The sequence below is a fragment of the Centruroides sculpturatus genome, unplaced genomic scaffold (assembly GCF_000671375.1).
Source record: "Centruroides sculpturatus isolate CEXI.00-Female unplaced genomic scaffold, Cexi_2.0 scaffold176, whole genome shotgun sequence".
In the NCBI taxonomy this organism is placed as follows: domain Eukaryota; kingdom Metazoa; phylum Arthropoda; class Arachnida; order Scorpiones; family Buthidae; genus Centruroides; species Centruroides sculpturatus.
In genome coordinates, this window is record NW_019384551.1 from 338,408 (window position 1) to 359,000 (window position 20,593).

Genomic DNA, 20,593 nt, shown 5'->3' on the forward strand with positions numbered 1-20,593 from the left:
TATCTAAATTAATAGATGTTATATGTTTTTTATCAAAGCAAGAATTGGCATTTAGAGGGTATAGAGAATCTACTGAATCTAATAACAGAGGTAATTATATTGAACTTGTTTATTTATTAAGTATGCCAGATAAATAATCTATTAAAAATACATTTAGAGAAGTCTATGGTTTTTACTAGCTTATCGAACAAATGAATACAAATAGACCCTAGAGGGCCTAGACCATCACTGATGTGCAATTAACTGATTGCCCCTGAAAGTTGGCTTCTTACAGAAACATAGCTTCCCTTTCATCAAATGTTGCACGCCACTGGTGAATTTAGAAAAACAAGAGTTAAATTTTATTATTAAAAATTTAAAAACATATTATTGATTATTAATGAATATAGACTGCTTTTTATGACTTGTAAACCAAAGCAAAATATTTAATAAAATTGATATTATTTCAATTTGACTTCAATTACAGAAATAAAATTTTAAACTAAGTTAGTGAAATGTTTGATTTACTAATTATTCAGTTGTTTACAATATAAATTTATACTTTATATTTATATAATAGAAAGGTATTCCAATTAATAGGTATAAAAATACCTTTATATTAATTAAATTATCAACAACCATGAGGCAGATAATAGTGAGGGCTTATCAGACCAATGATGGGCACAAACGTTCAGAAATCAAAGTGAAAATGTTCAATAAACACAAAAATGATGATTATGAGTATGGAAACAAAAAAACTCAAAATGCATTTTGGACTATTTTCTCATCACTTGGTATTAACTAAAGGTTTTAGTATATTTAAAATTATACAAGGTAAAGATAAACCTAAAACTATGCCTAAAGCTATACAATATAAAAGATCTATTGTATAGCTTTAGGCATAGTTTTAAGTTTACCTTGTATAATTTTAAATATACTAAAACCTTTAGTTAATACCAACTGATGAGGCACTATTTTCTATTAGAAAATAGTCCAAAATGCATTTTGGGTTTTTTTGTTTCCATATTTATGTCGTCATTTTTGTATTTATTAAACATTTTCACTTTGATTCCTGAGCATTGGTGCCCATCATTGGTCTGATAAGCTCACATTATTATCTGCCTCATGGTTATTGATAATTTAATTAATATAATTATACCAAGGGCTAGAAGCAAACTTTTGTAATAATTTCGATAAAAATACTTATTAATTGGAATACCTTTTATAGGTATAATTTTTATACCTATTCATAATTAATAGGTATAAAAATATCTATTAATTATTAGAAATATTATTATTAATAGAAATTACCTAAACAGCAAATACAAATTACTTTTCAGATTATAATTACACTGACAGAAATGAGAAATGTTACACCATGGACACATTTAATGATTTTTATGATAGTCTATAGCAGTGTTTTTCAACCTTTTTTATCTCAGGGCACACTTGAACCTATACAGTCGACCCCCTATAACATGGTAGATACATTCCATTCTTTATGAATCCATTTTGTACAAGTCCTTGCCAATCACAGCCCGACACTTGTGAAGTTTATGGACTAAGGCTGTTTGAAAGGTTTTCTTCCATAAAATTAATCAATTCCTAGACTAATTTGACTCAACATTTCCAAAACACGTATATTTTTTTGGGAATAATCCGTATGAACTATGCTATAAACAAAAAATTGTAGGATTACTTACCGAGTGTGCACCATTTGAAGCTGCCATTGCTTAAGCTTGTTTTCGTTGCGGAGCAGCGCACCAAACCACGGCCGCGATTTCTGATAAGTTATTTTTCTGCGAAAACTTCGTTGAACTTTGGAGACATCATTAATATAAATAATTTTTATGGGCGTTGAATAAGAAATGTTTCTTTCACAAGAAATGTATAAAATTAGTGCTGTATTAGACTTACGGTACCTAATTTACATACTGTACAGACGATAGTAAACTCAACTTACTCGCCTAAACTCTCCGTAGCGTGGCGCTGGACAGCGGAAAGTATATATATAATTATAATAGTTACAATAAATTAAGTTAATATATAATTATATATACAGTACCTAATTTATATATAATTAATATATAATTATATGTACAGTACCTAATTTATATATAATACTGTACAGACGATAGTAATCTCAATTTACCCGCCTAAACTCTCCAGTACCTAATTTATATAAACTCTCCGTAGCATGGCGCTGGACGGCGGAAAGTAGTTCGGCTGCCCGATGATGTTTTACCGAATTATAGGAGTTTTTTTTACCATGTTTGTACGGATACCGTCGCAATTTTTTCACCGTCATACAGGAATCCGAACTATAGGAACCCGTGTTATAGGGGGGTCTACTGTACTTAAATTTCTCAGCAAAAATTACTTCGGAAAAAATCATGTGACTTAAAAGTTGTTTTTGTAAACATTCTATTGTCATATTACTTGCCACTTAACCCAATTATTTTTGTGAATTAAATAAAACAGTATTGTTCTTCCTTAAAATAGCAGGAGGTTAAAACAACAGTTATTTAAATTAATAATTTTCATTTACATAAGAAAAGCAAGCACATAAGTCTTAATTTGCATTTAAAAGTGGCACGATAATTGTCTTTATAAATCTGCCCAATGTTCCGCCATTTCTCAGTTAAAATAATTTGAACTAAATATGGGCAATTAAAGAAAATTGCATTTTAAATGAAATAACCCAGTATTATGCACATATAAATTATTTATCAGGCTTTGAGAAACTCAAATTAATGGAATCAATGAGATGACTATATTATTCCATGATATTTCTAATGGAATTGGTCACAGTGCAATAACTGATCTCAGAATAGGAGAATGATGGAATGAGGAAGACATTCAAATTGAGAAATCCAGCACAGAACCTATCAGAAGGACAATGCCATCAAAAGATCATAGGATTATTCCTATGACTGTCATTAAAAGACAAATGACTGAAACTTAAATCCAAAACTTGTTAGAAGTAGTGTCCACACAAACATTAGCGAGGTTGAGGCCGAAGTTTTAAATGCAAAAATGTGTACATTGGACGCTCAGCGCCGCTTTCCTGTAAGCCTAGAAGTTCGACAATGGTGTTTGGATAGTCAGTGGAATCATGCTCGACATTCCAAACACCATTGTCAAACTTCTAGGCTTATGGGAAAGCGGCACTGAACGTCTGATGTACTTGTTTTTGCGTTTAAAACTTTGGCCTCAACCTCGCTATTTAAAAACAGATTGCACAAGACTGGCTTAAGATCATGAGTTAGCATGCAATGTTTATTTTTAACTTGATATCATTACCAATAGAAACTAACCTAGTGTACAGCTACAATAAACTAAACTACTGAATGGCAAAACTTATTGTTCAGTGATTACCTGATTTTGGTTTGTGATGTAATTGAATACCATTATTATTCCAATTATTTTCCACCAATAATACATTTTTGACAGCACTTAAATGAAAAATTCCAGAAAATTCTAAAATATCATTTTTCAAATGTTCAGCTTCCTTTAAATCACTGCAGTAACAATACAGCTTCTTAATATCCAATTCTTTCAATGGCATATGAATTTTTTTCTTTAATTTTAATTTTAGAGATTGAGCCAAATTATAAAGTGATAGTTGATTATTGAAAATTTTCATTAATTCTTGTAATAAACAATCTATAGAAAATAACCAGACTGTTATTAGTCATATCAATAAAATAAGAAATTATATTATTTATGAGTAAAGATTATTATTAATGGCATTATGAATGAAGAATCAGAATCATTGAACAACTTAAATATTAAGTATGATTATTAAATACAGAATGCTTTCATCACAAATTCTTAAATAATTTTTAACTATTCAATAGATACTTTATATAGTTAGAAATATATGTAAATAAGAATTTAATTTTGAATGATAATTTTAATTGTTTAAAAAATAAAATATTCATCTCTAATATTCTCTCTCTAAAAAATGTTTAAAATTAAAATATTTTACTAGTTAAAAATTATTTCATGCAATATAGTATTTAAAGTGATAATGTTAATTTATGTTTTAAAAAATATTAAATATACCATAATTTCCTGCAAATAGCTCACAAGTCACCTGTATGTAAAAGTAAAAGTAAATTTGAAAAATAAAGTTTTCAAATATACTTTTAGATGCAGGATCCTCAAACATTTTTTTCTGCTGGCCCCTTCAAGGATTCCCTGACTTCTTATCAACTCTCCATCTTTTTCTAGCTAATACAGTTAATAATATAGCTGGCAAGTATTTGTCCACACACAATTTTCATAGAAAAGATCTAATTACAGTATACAAATTTACATCATCTTGAACCTATTATATATACATAACCCATTAGACTAATAATTTTTAATGATCCATTTTCAATCAATCCCAAAAATGCCTTATCCCTTTGGGTTAATAAATATTGACCACTTCGGGGACTCCTGCTTTAAACATTTCTTTAAGCACTTAGAAATATATTCATCTGTCATTGTAACTTTTCCAAAAATCAACAAGCATACATATACATACACATGCTTCAATTTAGTTCTTTCTTGTTCATTTTCTATACTTGCTTTAATTTTTATATTCGTGCTTTAAATTATTAAACACTCCTACTTAAACTTTTATCTTAAAAGCTGATAATCCCTCTCTCTACATAATAATTCTCAGAGAACTATTTAGAAGTTAACATGATTTTATCATATTTTGGTTGTTTACAGCAAAGAAAGAGGCAATAACTCTCAAATCTGTGTCTTTGGATATTAATGACATAAAAAAATTAACAAAAAATTTTAAAGTTTATTTTTGCAATTATTATTATTGTGTTATTTTATAAATAAAACAGAAATTAAACAAATGATAAAAAAATTTTGTCACTCAGCTGTCTTTTTGTATTTTTGACTTTTAATGTAGTTTAGGCAATTCTATCCCAAAAATTCTGTTTATTCCATTTCACTTATTTTATAATTAGATGTATAGTACAATGAACTGCTAATGTAAATAAAAAATTGGGTTGATACTTTCTAAACTGCATATAAGTAAGTGTCTTATTTTCAATGCTTACTTTACAAGTGTGGGTATGATAAGACAGGTTATTTGAAAGTTTCATTTCCATTTTGGCAACTTTTTAAGTTGACTTGTTAAACACTGTATTTTGATGACACATGGCAAATTTTTATCATTTATCTTTATTTAGTTTGGATATCTAAATAAAGATAAATGATGAAAATTTGCCATGTGTCTTCAAAATACACTATAAAGTCAGTGTTTAATAAGTCAACAATACAAAAAGGACATGGTTTCATAAAAAACTTTTTAAGTGTTTAATCAAGAGAGAGTTATAAGCAGGAAATTATGGTATAACAAAATATTAATCATAAATGTAAATTTCGTAATCATTAAATTTTCTTACCAAATAATCCAATTCTACTCCTATTACTATTATACCAATATGTTTTTGGATTAGATACTTTTTCATTTAGGAAAACTCTATTTCTTCTGCTAATATAAAATAAATCTGGCAAAAGTGAAATAAATGTTTTTAATGTATTTATATTGGTAAAATAATCACAAAATGGCTGTGATACTGTCTTTCCTGCATTATATAGAACTGGAAAATGAAATGGCTCTTTAAAGGAATGTTCTTTTAAAATTATAATTGTTTGTATCTCGGCTGTCAACTGTAGAAATGTTGAACATATAATTTGTAACAAACAATCTGAAAAATGAAATACAAAATACTTCAGTTCAAATAATTAGGAATTACTGTGATGTGAAGTTACTCTATTTATATTTATTTAACATATTAAGAGTCATGTATTGCAAATATGCAACATACCCAGCAATTCATCCAAGCTGTGTGTTGCAGGAATGCAATACACACGATACATTGAAATCTAAGCTGTGTTACATTGTTGCAAAACACTAGCTATATAAACATAATGGAAACAGTTACAGCATAGCCTGTGGGAATAAAATGTGCACTTGATAAATATTATTAAAGATGGTATTGCAATACCCAGCATACAAACAACACTGAATTACTATTAATTAATAAATCTTAAAACAATTATGAAATGTATAACTTTAACATTCCTCTGAATATCAGATTGAATAAAACTAGAATTTCCACTAATTTTAGTTTTAATTACTTATTTAGCTTAAAGTTATCAGTTGCAGTAGTGTCTAGTGACACTACTGCAACTGATAACTTTAGGTTATCCAGATACTAGTGAAGTCTGCATCCCTTGCACTAACAGTAGTGCAAGGGATGCATACNACTATAAAATTTTTGTATGTTTCAGCAGAAAATTTACTTTTTTTTAAATAAAAATATCCCTGTATAAAGTTATAACAACAAAAATATTTTTTGTAAGCCCAGCTTAACTTTTTTTTTATTGGCACTAAAAAGATCTTTTAATTAAGCCCATTGTGGGTTCAGCTATGTCTATAATAGGGTGGCTGGGTATTGTGGGATAGATTATCCAGGATGGACTACCCCAAAAAATTTCTAGGGTTTTTTGACCTGTATGTCAATTCATTCTCATACCTTCCAGAATAGTAAACTGACAACCTACCATTCAGCTTACAAATATCAAGATACTACAATGCTAAAATATCATGCAAATTTACTTTTTGAACCTTCTATTGCATTCAGTCAGAGCTATAATTATTACCAAATTACAATAAAAAATACAAAAATATTTTACCTCCTACAAATATAATTACAAAAATAAAAATAAATAATATTTATAATATGTGTAGGCTATGCATATTATATTATATTTTGCTAGCTGTTTATATTACCCACCTTTACATTCAGTAATATACAAAAATTACAATTTATGCATAACACTATTATGTATAAAAAACATTATTAAGGATTCTCTATGCCTGTTATAAAAAGATCCATGGGATGGCACCAATGTAGTGATACCACTGATCACTTGTTATTGTTAACAGCATAGGTATGTCCCAATGTAATTAAAGTAAGTAGATTCTACCATATTTTAGATTATTGTTTATCCCCTTCATCTTCATCCTTCTTTCAAGTAGCAAAATTATTCATAAGAATGGCTCATAAAATTTCCCTATAAACAAATTTTATCATATGATATATTTTCACTACTTGTTTTACCCAAATGTTTTTTCAAAACTCAAATATGTTGTTTATACTCTTGAATCTAGAAAAATTCAATATCAACAAGCAATGTTGTATGTAATGCAATGACCATGCATGAAGAATTAGTATTAGTATGTGATACAAACATATAGGAAAATGTGAAGTAACATTTAAAAAAGTTTCAATATTGTATAGCAATAAAATCAATATGGATATCTTTTTGATCAGACCAAGATAGCTTACCTATTTTTAAAAATATATTTAAAATATATTATTCAATAATTACCTGAATTAAATACTTTCCATAATCCTCCTTCACTGTATTCTATAGTATATTTTGAATAGACAGAATACTTTTGAATTTTATCATAAAATTTAATTAGAAAAATATCATGAAATTCTTTTATTGCTTCTATTAGAAAATGTTGACATTTAAAAATATTTCTGAAATTATCATATTTCTTGAAAAATTCGTTTTCAATATAATCCAGATAATATTCTTTCTGTGGACCCACAACTTCAATTAAAAATTCATACAGTTGCAATTTTGCTAGTAAACCTTCTAAAACTGTTAAAACTTCCTTAACAGCTGAGCCTAGAATGATATTAAACAACAATTATTTTCCTTATAGTCAAACTGTTTAAAAAATTAAACATTAAATTTATAAAAATAAATCAATAGCATAAAAACAATAGTTAAAAAAATCATTAAAACATATAAAAATTTAACAATAATTACTTAATTTCTTTGTCCAACCTTGTGGGACATAAGAGATGTTTGCATCTAATAATATTTAATGTTTATAAACAAGGAGAATGAAACCAAATTCCAGCACGAAACTGTAAGACAGCAAACATTTTCAATCATTTGCTGTCTTACAATTTTGTGCTGAAATTTGGTTTCATTTGCCTTGTTTATTAATTATATCCAATTTTGAGTTGTTGATTAATATTTATAATTGAAATAGTTAAATAAATAAATTTAAAATCTAAAATAAAATTTTTATCAATATACAAAATATCTCAATGAAGCAAAAATCTAATGAAACATTATATTAAAATGAATATGACTTAAATAAGATAAAATAAATGATAATTCAATGTAATTGGTTTGTATTTTTAGTACTTGTATATTATTTATAATTTGTAATTTTAACATGATTTTAAGACATGATTTAAATAGTTGCTGAGAATCAGAAGTTTTCCTGCTATATTGAGAGTTTTTCCTTATTAAACATTGTTTAATAATTAGAATAATGTGCATTTTATGATAATTCATAAACAATAAAATCACTTATCTACTAAACTTATAACTTGTTTGAAACTCATTGTCATCATCATGCAATAACTGGAATGTTCTATTTTCATTTTTCTCCCTCTTAGTGCCTACAGGGCAGAAAGAATTATTTTTAATCATACCAATTCTAGTTTGGCCAGGTCCACAATGAGGATAGCCAGGTGATGAGGAGACATATACAGCATAGACAAGGTGACCAGATGTCCTGCTTTTGGCAGGACAGCCCCAATTTTTAACAATGTGTCCATCATCCTGTGGCATTTTAGAAAAGTCCTGAGATTTGGAAAGATTAAGTTTTTGTCAATTATGTGTCATAAACTTGTCTTATGTTTAAGATTCATAAAGATAATTTTATATCACACTTATCAGTATCAAGGGATGTGCGAGCATCGGAAATAAAGAATGCTGTGCCAACAAAACCCTTTGTGTTTGTGGCAAAGACCAACAGAAAATAGTTTGGGGTGCACAGCTGCAGCAATGGAGCAGCGCGTGTTCACAGGCTGTCCAAACGAACAAACATTTTGTTCATTGCATATTACATGGTGCAGAGCTCTCGTCTGTTGCTGTCTTAGAAAGCTAGTGACTAGCAAGAGTAAGCACATCAGTTTGCATCATTCTATTGCTAGTGGTGGGGCTGGGGTTCATTTTGGTTATGACAGTATTATATAATAAAAAAATTACAATAATAAAGTGACACACTCAAGGCAAATTCAGAGGAAAAGTAAAACAAGTTAGTATTACAGTAGGGCATCGTTTATCCGAAAGTCAGTTATCCGAAAGAATTCCAGTCGGCAAATTTAAATTTTCGCTAGTGCTGTGGCGCTGTGATCTTTGGCTATATCTTGGGCTACTCCAATATTTTTTTGTTGATGTGTGTGTTTTAGCTGGCAGCACTGGCACTTTTGTGTGGTGTTTTTCCAAGGACTGTGTGTTGTACTGAATTGAACGTTTTTGATACTAGATTAGCTTCTGAAGTATAATTTTTTTGTTTTTATATTTTTCAATATATTTATTTTGTTTGTAAAAATAAAGAAATAATTTTTAATGATACAATATCCACTATTATTATTTTAAAAAGTTTACGTTAAGCTTAACATCGATGAAAATTCAACGCGAAGTAACACGCAACGGAGAAAAATTTCAACACGGGATAGGTTAACATATTTTTTCGTATATAATCGGTTATCCGAAAAATAAGTTATCCGAACAACCCCAGTCTCCAATTGATTCAGATAAACGATGATCTACTGTATTATTATTATTATTATTTAGTAAGAAATACAGAAGGATTAAAATAATTGTTAAAATATAGTTTGTTATAGGTAGCAAAAATCTCAACAGAGAACAAATGGTTAGAAATATTTCACCATTTTGAAACAAACTATATTCCAAGCATTAAAAATTGTGGAATACATGCTGTCCTTAAAAGGAACTAATGATGTGACTGAATGCATTTTTCTATTATAAATAAAGCATGGGATATCTGATAAATCACAATTAAATATTGAGACTTGGAAAGCCATATTATTTATGTGTGAAATATAATTTAACAAATTCTTGTGAAAAATTTCATGACATTTTAAACAACAGCAGCACTCTACTAAAAAAAATTCACTCAACTTAGAAATATGCTAAAGAATAAATGGTTTTTAAAGATTTACAATAGTATATATATTTATTATATTTGTGAATTTTACATACGTTAAAATATTAAAAAATATAATACAATACAATTTTTGCATTTTTTGATAATAGAATTTTTCTGCTCTAGAACAATTTTTTTCCACAAGACAACCACTCCCCCTGTCAATTTTGGCCCACTTCACCAATGTTAAAATCTGGTCACCTTTAAGTACAAACCATCCTTAAAATATTCCCAACATTGCTTGCTCAGATTTGATTCTAGGTCCTCAGAGTGGTAGGATGATATCTTAACTATCTCAGCCATTCAATCTTCAGAATGTTTTAAGTTTATGGAATTTCTAGTTTAGTTTATGGCAATAAACTAGAAAATAGTTCTGTGATCTGAAATTTTTGTTAGAAATTTAAATTGAAATTGATAGTTCATTATAATCCCCAAAGATATATATATTTAAAATGTTAAGACATACTATAATGATATTTTTTATACAATATATAAAGCAGTATCAAATTGATTATTTAAATATAAAATAGATGCTATTTGTTTCAGTTTAACATTTCAAAATTAAAATTTTCAGACTAAAATTTTATATCAATATTAAAATCACTTTAATTTCTGTATTATAACTACTATTAGTGTAAATTATCATCAATTTTGTGATATAATTTTAAATTAAGCTTATAAACAGTATTAGTTAATCTAAGTAAAAACTGCTTACACAGTAATAAATTTAGCATTATAAATAATTACTGATAATTAAATAAAATTACATCTGAATAAACAACAGTACTTGTTTAATTTTCAATATCAATATAGAGCTCTCAACTGTCCACTTTTTGTGTAGACGATTAACTTTTCAAGGGGTGATGTCCATGTGTCTGATATATTTGAAATTTGTCCAATTCTTTCATCAATGTTTCTGATTATTAATCTTTAAAAGCATTGAACAACCTTTTCTGAATTCTACTAAATATGAACAAAAGCATAAAGAGCAATCCATGAGAGACTTAACCCATCCTTAGACAGATGAGAAAGAAGAAAAGCATTGTTTCAATTTATACTTTTTTTTAATAATAATAAACTTTGGAAAAAATTATTATTATTATTATTATTAAGATCTCCAAAAAACTTGACTATTAGAGAAACAAAAAAAAAAATCCATCTGTCCATCTGTGTGGGCTTAGACCACAACTACTACACACAACTAGAATGCAATCATCTTTCATACACCTGGAAAAGATAGAGATATTTAGAGTATACAAGAAAAATAAGGCCATAAATTTCAAAGATTAGCAATACCATCCCTCTAGCATGAAGATCTCTTATTGAAGTCCAGAAATAAATACTATGCATAACATCAACCAATTATATGATTACTCTTCATGGTGTTCTTTTTTGAACATATTTAATGTGATCATGATAGCTAGTTATCAAAAATGTTTGTTTAGCTTTAAATATTTTTTCATTTATTTATTATTATTATCCAGTTTCTGCACTCAACTGTTTTTGTTTGGATTATCATTTCTGTAAGCCTTGCACTATAAAATGCTATCAAATTTGACGAAACCATCACATTTCAATTAAAATTTTGGCTGTCAGCTTTTTTTGGCTGTGATATTAGTTTTTTTGAAAAATTACAGGTTGAGAGCTCCACAATGTATTTATTTTAATTTCATATTATACTTGCCTATATTAAAACAATTGTCATATCTATCATAATAGTTATTTGGAAGGTTTATAGAGTTAGTTTTAAGAATATTGTTGCTTTTACTGATGTAAAAACAATCTGGAAATTTTTGAAGAGCTGCTTCCACACATTTTTCACACTGAAAATGTTCTAAACACTTCTTTTCTGTAGCAGCAGATTCTGATTTCAGTTTTTGCAAAATATATTCCATAGATACACAATTACAGTCATTTAGTTCTTGATCAATCAGTTCAATTAACTTCAGCTCAGCTAGTTGTCTTGTACTTGACATTCTGAAAAAAATTAACACTTTTAAAATTTAATATGAGAGAAAGTCCATCCCAGAAAGACTATGGGAAACTGGCCCTTATTTAGGTTTTAAAGACATGAAGAAAATCTAAAAAACTCCACATGGCCAGCTCATTGGTGAGGCACAAATCTATGACCAACTACTGATGTTCAATGGTTTCAGCCACTGGTTGACCACTGAACTAACATTAATTTTTTACTAAATTTTCAATTTTACATGAAAATTCTTTCCAACCATTTTTAATTTAAGGGGTAGATTAATAAGAAATAACTCAGTGCAAGTACAAAATAAAAATATATAACAAGCCATATACTATATTTTCTTATACATGTGCATGGTAAATACTGATACACATACCTGAATAATTGTTTTTGCTGAGCTGCAATCTGAAAAAATTGTAGACCTATAAATTACCACTGTTATCTGTCTGTCTGTCCTTAATCTCAAGAATGGAGTTAGGTAGATGAAAGATGAGACCAGATATGGAAACCTTTGGGGCAGGAGGCCCCAATTAACTATACGTGAACTTCTGATGCAAACTGGAAGTCATATTATTTAATTCAAATATTTCCCCCGAAAGGTGTTAGATAAATGACCAGTATGATTCTATTGTTAAAGGAAAAATATGATATACAGGATAAAACACTACTAATTTGAGGTGGAGAACATATATTTTAAATTAAATAAATTTTAAAAATATTATTAAAAATTTCAGCCCAGCATTGTGACCATATCACAATAAATAATTGCTCATTTTAATTTTACTTTTATCAACCAGCATTATAAAAATTTCTATTGCAACAGTTGCTCAAAAATGACAAAAGAAATTGAACTAATCTTCATAACTAATCACAATGAATTTGAATAAAAACTCAAGATGTGTTCACTCTGCTTAAGACAACAGATTACAATAAGGCAAAATTATAGTAAATTAAAAAGAATTATTAGAGTAGCTGAAACCAAACAAGTGGTAAACTAGTAATTTAATTATTAAATTGGGACAGTAATTGTAACTATCAATTAACTATGTTGAGAGTAGTTAACTACTGCCCATCTCTAATCAATTTATACATTATTTATTTATACACACAGTTTTACTAGCTGACTAAATGCGCAAGGTGATAAGACAACTATCTCAAGCAGCAAAGTGAAAAGGCTGGCAAAATGAGAGGTAAAAAATGTTTAAAAGGAAAAAAATAAATAAAAATAATAAGCCAAATACAGTAAATATATTAAGTTGTTTATAAATTGTTCACACAAAAATCCTACCATTAGAAGTGCTTCCTATTGCAACCATTCTGGATGCAGGGACAGCAAAAATCTGTTTCACCTCAGTTCCAAGTTACCAATGAGCTGGCATTGAATTTTACCCTTTTACCCTTCCTAAAATTTTACTTCTTAATGTTGGTAATTATGAAGAAAGACAATAAAAATTTTAGGAAAATTCAGGTTTGAATCGAATATAAATCCTTGTGATTTTATCATGAAAAAATATAAAATTTTGTACGGTATAATAATTCTTGTATAGCCATAAGTCAATTATAGTATTACCCACAGGGCCATTGCAATGGGAGCTGGAGATTTTTCCTTAGACCCTAAAAAAACTTACAGCTTCTAGTGGACTCTTCCAAACACAGACTACATATACAGACATTAATTCATTACTTAAAAATATGGATTATACAAATAACATTTGAAGTTGATGATGTAAACAAAAGAATTTTAAATAAAAATTCCAGAAGGGTTAAAATTTTAAAATTCCAATGCGAGTTCAAAACCAATAATGAATTTGAATAAAAATTCCAGAGCATTTATAAAGGTCCACTTGACAATGCAAATCTTCAGTGAAAACACCTGAAGCTGGCCACTAAATGAGGCTGAAAATGTTTGCACTTTTAATTTTGTAATGTTGAATGGATGCTGGAAAAATTTGAAAGGTATTGTTGATTAGTAAGGCCAGGAACACACATGCGTAAAATTGTGTGGCAGAAAACTGAATCAGAAATCAGCTTTCAGTTCAGTTTCTGTTTTACGCTTTTATGCCAGAACACACATACGTAAAAATTCTGGCCGAATAGAAAACACCACTGCCACCAACAGTACTAATTTTATTAATTTTTTCCTCTCATATAGGCTATCTATCCCTTTGTACCTTCCATTTTTTCTACACTTCCTCTGCTATAATATAGAAAATTTAAATTAATAGACTCGTATTCCAAATTCAAATAAAGAACGTGTGATATAAATACTAGGCCTATATATCGATTCTACTAGACTTACCTGTTATTTGAAATTTAACACCTGTAGCCATCCATAAACGTTGTTTAAATACAGTGTCTTTATACATGACACTGATTTGGTCGAACGGATTCAATAAACTCCTCTATTTCATTTATTTTTCGTTTTTTCGAGACCATCACAATTGTAGGGTTAACCCTCATTGCCGCCATTGTTAGAATAAAAACCACGTGTCTACTTCGACGTCACAGGAAAGACTTCTCTTTATTGGAGAAATTTTGGCGTAAAAATTTTTCAGCGTAAAAAGTAGAGACATGCTCTACTCTATTTTCAGTTTTGTTTCAGCCAAAATTTCAGAAAAATTTTTACGTTTTCTGTTTTATGCTAGATTTTACGCCGAATTTTACGCATGTGTGTTCCTGGCCTAACAGTAGTCTTTTCCCTATAAATTAATTAATTATTTATAACAAAAATAAAATAAAATTGTTAAGATCTGCTTTTTAAAAATAAAGAGACATTCTAAGTGTTTCATTTGTTCAAAAAATAATAGTAATGGCTAAAGAGGCACACACTATCACCATGTCCCATAAAAAGCTCTCGACAGCTCAGATTATCCAAATAATATTTTACTCTTGCATATTTTTATTGACACTGTGGAGTCAGAGTCAATAAAAATGAATCAACTCCAATTCCAACTTCTGTATTTTTATTACATACCTTATATTAAGCTCCTAATAAGAGTGTTAACTTCTTATCTTGCAATACAGGAAACTCCTATAATGCAAGATCTTATTTTATGATAATTCTCCTACTTTATAATCTTTCTTTGCATATCACTAATTACCATTAATTTTATTTTCATAAATTAAATACATTAATTTTAAACTTTTATCATTGAAAAACCCATACAAAATGACTAAGAAGACTCAGATTAAATTTAACATTTTTGAATACTTTACTATAACCACCAACGGAAAATATTTTGTATGTCAACATGTGGCTGAAGATGGTGGTGATAATGAAAAACTCTGTGAAAAGATGATAAATACTTTCAGTAAATTCAGTAGGAATGCCTGATAATTCATTTAAAAAATGTTTAAAATTCAGCCTGATAACTCGCTTTGTAGCAATGAAGATTTAGATACAGGAATGGAACTTTCTAAAAATTCTGAGTTGGAGTGGGAACTCAGTCTATCAACTCCACAGCTCTGCCTGCAATTCAAAATACACTTATTAAATACTGTATTAATAAATCAGAATAATAGCATCAAAAGTTAAATAACCAAAGTTATTTAATGCCACACATTTAAATGACATAAAAACTATATATTAGTTTTTTGTCATTTAAATTTTCTGTCACAGATTCACTTTAATTGTAAGTCAACAATTAAGATTTAAAAGAATTGTTTCCATCCTTTACGATTATAACACGTGTTCAGCCTTGCACGTGTTTAAATACTTCTTTCTTTGACACATTCATTTTTATATCAGTGGGAATGATTATATGATATAAAAATTGAATTCATAATACTAAATTTAACTAACTTGTAAGTATCCAATGGACATTTTTACATTGTTTAAATGGAGCGAGTGATCTTACCTGTTATAGCTGAATGCCTACTCAAGTTTTAGTTTTGGTTTCGATTTGAAAAGGTCAGATTTTGCAAGTGATTATTATTAACGAGTGCCAAAGCGCTTTCCTTCAGACACGGTGTACAGTACTTTATTACTTTTAAAAATAAAATTTAACAATCAAATCGAATATAAGTTCGAATTCGTGTCAATGAGTTTAAAAAGTTAAATAAATAAACTTTCATATTATGCTGCGAATATTAAATAGCCAATATATTTTTTTTATCTTTATTTATATAACTACTTTTGAACATATTTTTACAGTTTGTTACATCATGTTGTTTACTTCTCGACTAATAGTGTTGCCAGTAGAGGTGGGCAGCGTTGCCATTCCTAGTACATTTGTACTTTTCGGGTACATTTTGCCTTTTCGAGTACATTAAAAGTACACTTAGATTTTTAGTACATTATAATAATTCAGTACCATTTGTGGTACAAAATCATATTTCATGCCTTAACGAAAAAATTAGTTTAATAAAGTTCCACTAGTCTCACTGCTTGCTAATTTGATTTACCCAATCACAAAATACACATGGTGTATGTCGGTCGATATCAACAACATACGGATAATCATAATTTTATAATTAATTTGGAACATACAGCTAGTTGTATGTACAAATGTTATGACTCAGTGGTCCTCTTTCACACATGTCACACGTTTCAGTCGACTACACGAGCAGAGCCGGCCCTACCATAGGGCGAACGGAGCAGCCGCTCCAGGCGCTAAGTCCTAGGGGGCCCCTCACTGGTAAAGAAAATTCAAGGGTATAAATTAGGGACAACCAAGGGGGCACCACAATAGGATCTCGCTCCATCCTAAAACTTGCCTCGGGCCGGCACTGTACACGAGGACCTTGACAAAATTTTTCACGCCACGTGGTCCAAACAATTCAACTCTGTCAAACAAAAATAATGGGCAGGTAAGGAAATCAATGAATTTAAACTTTTGTCATCAATAATATCAAAATATCTGTTAAGTCAGAGTCGAATTATAATACAAAATAACTTTGAAATTGTACAAGTATAAATAATGTAAATACTTTTATAATATTTTCTTCCACTATAATTTAATTCTTAATTATGAACTTCAATTTTAGTAATCTTGGTAAAAGAAATAACTTTTTTTAATTTGAATCTGTCCACAGATATTTAATTTATAATTTTTTTATCCATCACTATAATATTTTTAAAAAATCAACTTTTAATGTTGTATTTAACAAAAAACCATAGAAATTATTTTCATAAAATCTTTTTATGGAATATTAATTTTAAAGCATTCATATTTAACAAAGTATTCATGAATATGAATTTGAAATAGGTACAAAATTGAGTATGATGGTATATCAATTAATATCAAAAGTAACCAACCATAGAAATAAGTACATTTTGAAGGAGTTTCAGTACGTTTTGAAATTTCATTGTGGCAACCTGGAGATGGGTAGTTCCGATTCGGAACTAACAAGTAAAAGGAACAGTTCCACCCCGTCTCGATACTCGGTGTGGACATTCGGTACTAAGACGTTATTCATCTGTCTTTGAACTTGAACTAAATGAAAATGTTTCACGGGTTTTTAGAAATAATCAAATTCGTTTAGAATATTTTAAAAGCTTATATTTTTAATATAGTTCGGAAATATTTGTTTTATTAATAATCAGCAGATATGTCCGCCATTGCCCGTCAAAACAGTAAAATGGTTTGATTATTTTAATTTACAATTGTTATGTTTATCGCAAAGTGTCGAGGAGATCAAATCGGGTGAAGAACGAAGTGTCCAGGATTCGTGATAGTCTATATTTTCCTCGGATTACGAGTTAAACAAGAATAATTTGGAACAGACCGACTAAAAAAAACAAAGAATAATGAGACCAACTTTTTATATCCTATATAAAACCGACCAGGGACCGCCTAGTCCAACAGACTAAGCAATTCCGACATTACATATTGATTCCGTCTAGCTTAACGGTTCCGCACTCGGATTAGTTCCAACAGTTCCAGTTCCAGCAGCAGAACTGGACCTTCCATGTCTAGTTGCTAGATTCGAGAAACTAAAAACATTATTCGTATTTATTATAATAAACATTTGCAAGACATATTTGCATTTTAACCCGGGAAATCCCACAAATTTCTCAAAGTTCACTTTTTTCTTATTTCGTGTTAAGGTTGAAGAAATTTTACAAATAGAAAGTACAATTAACGTGTTTGGTTCAGGGGATCACAAAACGGGCAGATTTGCAAAAACTCGAAAGGTCAAATTTGACACGATTCCAACACTTTCATTGTTATGTATACATAACAGTCGGAGAAGTAAAACGAATAATTACAGAAATTTTAATATTTTTTTAAATTTTTCTATTAAAACGACTTCATTATATAGTTTTAGCCGTCGGGCGGATGGCCGAGCGGTCAAGCCTACCGCTCTGGGGGACCCGTGATAGAATTCGGACGGATCGAAAGATCCCCAGGAATTTTTCGGGGGATGGTCCGTTCGGATATGTCGGGTCCCATCCCTCACCACCCGGCCGCCCCATTGTGGGCCTGGCCGAACCCATAATGGGCTTGCTAAAAGAGCTCTCTTAGTGCCCACAGGGCGGAAAGAGTTTTAAAAACGTACTTCTTTTGCTGTGTAGTATTCTTGATTTATGTCGGCAGCTTTAATAGCGGCATCAATCTTCCAGCCCGATAATTCGGAGGTTCTTTTGGATTTCATTTATGAAGAAAAACTTCATAAACCTGATTATTCCATACTTCGTACTCGTTTGTATCCTTGTCCAATTTGCACAACCTGGCATAATGAAGTTATTGAAACTTCTGGGCATGGTTAAAAATTAAGACAGCATCGGCGCAATTATTTAAGATATTACAGGTTCTACAAATAAAGAATTTTCAGAGTCCTATCACAAATTGACAATCTGTGACATGCCACAAGAAGAAAAAATTTTAAAAACTAATAAGCAGGCTTAAAATTAATAAATACAAATGTATTCTGGCAGCTTATGAGTTAATTAAAAAAAGAGTAAAAAATTCCTTGGATGTGTGTTGGCGTCTATTTTGTTTAAAACCTCAGGATGGAATAATGATGAAGAAACGAAATTTGGCACGGTAGTTTGTGTATAAGGGGCATTGACGCTATTAAATTTTGGTGTTTAAGAGTGGAGAAATGGGAGATAAGAGTACACTTAGATTTTTAGTACATTATAATAATTCAGTACCATTTGTGGTACAAAATCATATTTCATGCCTTAACGAAAAAATTAGTTTAATAAAGTTCCACTAGTCTCACTGCTTGCTAATTTGATTTACCCAATCACAAAATACACATGGTGTATGTCGGTCGATATCAACAACATACGGATAATCATAATTTTATAATTAATTTGGAACATACAGCTAGTTGTATGTACAAATGTTATGACTCAGTGGTCCTCTTTCACACATGTCACACGTTTCAGTCGACTACACGAGCAGAGCCGGCCCTACCATAGGGCGAACGGAGCAGCCGCTCCAGGCGCTAAGTCCTAGGGGGCCCCTCACTGGTAAAGAAAATTCAAGGGTATAAATTAGGGACAACCAAGGGGGCACCACAATAGGATCTCGCTCCATCCTAAAACTTGCCTCGGGCCGGCACTGTACACGAGGACCTTGACAAAATTTTTCACGCCACGTGGTCCAAACAATTCAACTCTGTCAAACAAAAATAATGGGCAGGTAAGGAAATCAATGAATTTAAACTTTTGTCATCAATAATATCAAAATATCTGTTAAGTCAGAGTCGAATTATAATACAAAATAACTTTGAAATTGTACAAGTATAAATAATGTAAATACTTTTATAATATTTTCTTCCACTATAATTTAATTCTTAATTATGAACTTCAATTTTAGTAATCTTGGTAAAAGAAATAACTTTTTTTAATTTGAATCTGTCCACAGATATTTAATTTATAATTTTTTTATCCATCACTATAATATTTTTAAAAAATCAACTTTTAATGTTGTATTTAACAAAAAACCATAGAAATTATTTTCATAAAATCTTTTTATGGAATATTAATTTTAAAGCATTCATATTTAACAAAGTATTCATGAATATGAATTTGAAATAGGTACAAAATTGAGTATGATGGTATATCAATTAATATCAAAAGTAACCAACCATAGAAATAAGTACATTTTGAAGGAGTTTCAGTACGTTTTGAAATTTCATTGTGGCAACCTGGAGATGGGTAGTTCCGATTCGGAACTAACAAGTAAAAGGAACAGTTCCACCCCGTCTCGATACTCGGTGTGGACATTCGGTACTAAGACGTTATTCATCTGTCTTTGAACTTGAACTAAATGAAAATGTTTCACGGGTTTTTAGAAATAATCAAATTCGTTTAGAATATTTTAAAAGCTTATATTTTTAATATAGTTCGGAAATATTTGTTTTATTAATAATCAGCAGATATGTCCGCCATTGCCCGTCAAAACAGTAAAATGGTTTGATTATTTTAATTTACAATTGCTATGTTTATCGCAAAGTGTCGAGGAGATCAAATCGGGTGAAGAACGAAGTGTCCAGGATTCGTGATAGTCTATATTTTCCTCGGATTACGAGTTAAACAAGAATAATTTGGAACAGACCGACTAAAAAAAACAAAGAATAATGAGACCAACTTTTTATATCCTATATAAAACCGA

The 20,593-nt window shown here is 29.6% G+C and overlaps 1 protein-coding gene across 5 annotated transcripts in view; it reads right to left on the reverse strand.

Annotated features, from left to right (window-relative positions):
* The window catches only part of LOC111623655, a 28,221-nt gene extending 11,994 nt beyond the window's left edge, over positions 1–16,227 (reverse strand). The window contains exons 1-6 of one of the 5 annotated variants that reach the window (XM_023366315.1): positions 15,881–16,226; positions 15,354–15,492; positions 11,733–12,025; positions 7,393–7,701; positions 5,397–5,702; positions 3,358–3,645 (exon numbers count right to left, since the gene is read on the reverse strand). In XM_023366315.1, the coding sequence (XP_023222083.1) occupies positions 3,358–3,645; positions 5,397–5,702; positions 7,393–7,701; positions 11,733–12,024 (1,195 nt within the window). In that variant the 5' untranslated portion in view covers position 12,025; positions 15,354–15,492; positions 15,881–16,226. Of the gene's footprint in view, positions 1–3,357; positions 3,646–5,396; positions 5,703–7,392; positions 7,702–11,732; positions 12,026–13,311; positions 14,000–15,353; positions 15,493–15,563; positions 15,853–15,880 lie in introns of those variants that run through there. The other 4 variants (XM_023366316.1, XM_023366319.1, XM_023366314.1 and 1 more) reach the window with 4 other exon arrangements.
* Positions 16,228–20,593: the final 4,366 nt, after the last annotated feature.